Raw genomic sequence first — 3,653 nt, 5'->3', positions numbered from 1 at the left:
ATGCAGTTCTATGATGTTTTTTGACCCAGCCCTTACCATTCAGTTCTATGATGTTTTTTGACCCAGCCCTTACCATGCAGTTCTATGATGTTTTTTGACCCAGCCCTTACATGTACCATGCAGTTCTATGATGTTTTTGACCCAGCCCTTACCATGCAGTTCTATGATGTTTTTTGACCCAGCCCTTACCATGCAGTTCTATGGTGTTTTTGACCCAGCCCTTACCATGCAGTTCTATGATGTTTTTGACCCAGCCCTTACCATGCAGTTCTATGATGTTTTTTGACCCAGCCCTTACCATGCAGTTCTATGATGTTTTTTGACCCAGCCCTTACCATGCAGTTCTATGATGTTTTTTGACCCAGCCCTTACCATGCAGTTCTATGATGTTTTTTGACCCAGCCCTTACCATGCAGTTCTATGATGTTTTTTACCCAGCCCTTACCATGCAGTTCTATGATGTTTTTGACCCAGCCCTTACCATGCAGTTCTATGATGTTTTTTGACCCAGCCCTCTTGTGCAGCTCATCTATGTTCTGTGTGATGACCACGAGGCTGCGGCCCTGCTTGGCCAGTCGCTGCTCACACTCTGCGATGGCCATGTGTCCGGCATTGGGCAGTTTGGTGAGCATGACCTCCCTCCTGTAGTGGTAGAACTCCCACACCAGCGACGGGTTAGCACGGAACGCCTCTGGCGTGGCCAGGTCCTAGGTGGAGGGGAACATCAATTCAGATAGTCATGCCTTCAAGTACTTTATTAAATACTTACCAGAGTTACCAAACCAGGATTGAGGTGTCCAAACATCTATTTTCCATTTATAACTATCATAGAGCATACTTCAAAGAAAAGAAAACTGAAGTAGTTATTAAGGGCTGACATTACAGTTGGACCTCTACATAGGGAAGCATGATAAAATACACCAAAACAAGGCTTCAGAAAAGTACTAACCCCAATTTCAATCTTAAAAAAATTCTCCACCAGACAGCCACAAGGGTCATCTTTGTAACCATTAAAAGAAAACAGAGGGTTAACCACCTCAAACTCCGAGGAATCCCCGCTCTATGAAAGAAACCTTTGACACCAGTTTTCTCCTGATACCACCAATATGACACAACAACTAAAATCCTTCCATGCGCCACTTAAACTGCTAAACTGAGCAAATTTGGACCAAAATGGGAAAGATTAGACCTTACCTGTTCCTTCTATCCCAAAAAGTCTCCAGGTTGGGCCAAAATTTTCAAGGAAAAAGAAGATTTTAAAGGATTTTAAGTCACACCCAAATCGTCTTCCCATTTTGTGCCTTTTACCGCGCAACTCAACTGTGACGTCAGCCCTATTAACAGCCACAATCATTGGGCCCTGCCATAACTATCATGCAAAGGACAGTCCATGGAAGAAGAAAAGAGGGCACTCCTGAAAAGATGGGAGGACAATAGCAGAGACAGGACAGGCATCATCATGACACACTTGAAAGTTGAAACATTGAAAGAAGAACAGAAAACTGAGAAGGGTGGAGAAAACTTCTGTGCACCCCTTCTGTGCATCAAATAGTTACACTTAGGTTTGATGAGATATGTGAGATGAGATTGTAGAGTGGAGTCATTGTCACAAAGTGCTGCAGACTGCAGTACATTAGATTTAAGTGTTGCAGCGTTTGCTTGCAGCTAGTATATGCAAAGGTTCAGTGTGACAAGTTGTTCAGTGTGATACGGTATAACCAGCTGCTGCCAGTGTATGCTGCATGCAACCAAAGTTGGTGTGCTATGCCAGCAGTTATACAAAGAACAGAATATGTTTGCTTAGAATAAATGAACATTGAATGAAGCAATTAATCACTTGGAATCTGCCATATACTGAGATATATGAATTAATCTATTTTGGCCTACTGAAATGGATAGAACCTTTTGGATTTTTGCATCATGAACGGGACCTTTGTTAGAAGTGACTTTTTGACCACTGCAAAAAAATTGCCAGTCATTACCAAAAAAAGTGGATCATGCTAGGGGAAAAATTACATTTTATGTGGTCATCTTGTCAAAGATATGCAGAAATTTTCCTGTCAATAGTAGAATAAAATGTGTTATTGGCAGAATGTGCACGTATTAGATTGAATCATCACACTTCCATTACATTGTACTTTAATTGCTAGCTTAATGTCTGCCAAACAGGAGACCTGAGGCTAAGCTCTAATCTAATGTTAGGAACGTGTCTTTTTATTCATCTCCATTCAGTAGCTAATACATGTATTTAGAAACAAGACTTTCAATTATTTTTTTAGCTGAACAGCCAAATCACTACTTGTAAATAAAAAAATAAGTTTATCTTCTCAGGCTAGCTAATACATAATAGATACATTGAAAAACCATCAACACCTGAATGAGTAATCCTCCTCCAAAGTTTCACGCAAAAAAGCCCACTGCACGTCAAGACAAGCCGCTAGGTGACCAATTCATAGACATAGACCAACCTGTGCTTGCCATGTCCTCCAGAACCCCCCAGCTCCCCTGAAGGTCGGCACGCCGCTCTCCGCGCTGATGCCGGCTCCTGACAGCACCACGATGTTCCTGGCAGCGGCAAACAGTTCTCTGAACGCCGCCAAGTCCGAGCTGGGTCTCGCTCTCTGTCCCTCTGCCATGTTGACACCACGCCCCCCTCCCACCACGGTACGGAACAAGGAACTGGACTGTACAAAAACCCTTCTAACAACGCGCTGCATCACAGTCAAACGGAAACCCACACTTCTTCAACTAAACTTGCTGCACTGAAATAAAAATCACCATGATATTTACAGACTAAGAACGTTTTTATATATCAAAACCCGAAAATATCACACACATCACAGGAGGAAGAGGAAAACAACAAACGGCGACCCCTGACCTGTGCATATTGACCAATCAGAGGCCAATATTCGAAGGTTATGACCCTTGACCTATCTGTATTGGCCAATCAAAGGCCAGTATTTGGTGACTCGTCCAGGCGGTAAGTTTAGAAGTGTCCCGACCTGAATGTCCTTGTTTTGCTTTGCTGACCAGGTCAGACTCAGTCAGAGCGCGGTGGGGACGGTTTTCCGGGATTCTGTGACTTGATCAGGTATGGTGGTGTTGTTACGGAGGTGTTGTTGATGTCATGTAAGTAGAGAAGAATAAGAATTATGCTGAACAGCGAACAGCGTGTGTGAGACTGTGTTTGTGCAGGGATGGGGAGGGGGGTGGCTTCCACCAATGGTATCCATTTTCAGCATTTATAATTTATTGGGCCGTTCTATAAAATAACTGTGGGGGGTGAATTGAAGAGGTAGGATTTTGTGATAGGGGGGTCCTGGCTCAGGATTTTTTTTTTTTTTTTACAACAGGGGTTGAAGATTCTGATTTCTGACTGGATTCGGATTTTCCTACATTGATTGAGGTACTAGTAAAAAAAAAGGTGGATCTGATTTTTTTCTGAATCGTTCTATTTAGTTGCAGTACTATAGAAAAGCGTGAGGTGAAGGCAATAGGATGAGAATGAAGAGGGGGTATTAAAAGGGCACTGGGATGAAATGATAAGGGTATAGGCGCACTCAGAGTTCGGATTAAGTCAGGGGGTTGAGGCCTCGGGTAAAATTATACAGGGGGTCCAGGTGCTTGGATGAAAGAAAAAGCGGGTCGGGCAC

At 43.1% G+C, this 3,653-nt stretch overlaps 2 protein-coding genes across 4 annotated transcripts in view; one reads left to right on the top strand and one right to left on the bottom strand.

Annotated features, from left to right (window-relative positions):
• LOC118417268 (NAD-dependent protein deacylase sirtuin-5, mitochondrial-like) overlaps nt 1–2,891 on the bottom strand; it is a 14,843-nt gene extending 11,952 nt beyond the window's left edge. For all 3 annotated transcript variants that reach the window (XM_035822765.1, XM_035822768.1, XM_035822767.1), the window contains exons 1-2: nt 2,469–2,891; nt 482–707 (exon numbers count right to left, since the gene is read on the bottom strand). In XM_035822765.1, the coding sequence (XP_035678658.1) occupies nt 482–707; nt 2,469–2,717 (475 nt within the window). In that variant the 5' untranslated portion in view covers nt 2,718–2,891. The remainder of the gene's footprint in view (nt 1–481; nt 708–2,468) is intronic.
• A 37-nt stretch (nt 2,892–2,928) lies between these two features.
• LOC118417269 (schlafen-like protein 1) overlaps nt 2,929–3,653 on the top strand; it is a 7,716-nt gene continuing 6,991 nt past the window's right edge. The window contains exon 1 of the mRNA XM_035822769.1: nt 2,929–3,091. The gene's annotated coding sequence lies outside the window, so the exon portion shown is untranslated. The remainder of the gene's footprint in view (nt 3,092–3,653) is intronic.

The sequence above is a fragment of the Branchiostoma floridae genome, chromosome 6, assembly GCF_000003815.2.
Source record: "Branchiostoma floridae strain S238N-H82 chromosome 6, Bfl_VNyyK, whole genome shotgun sequence".
Classification (NCBI taxonomy): Eukaryota; Metazoa; Chordata; class Leptocardii; order Amphioxiformes; family Branchiostomatidae; genus Branchiostoma; species Branchiostoma floridae.
The sequence above is the reverse complement of the archived record's forward strand: the minus strand, read 5'-3'. Positions and strand labels throughout refer to the sequence as shown.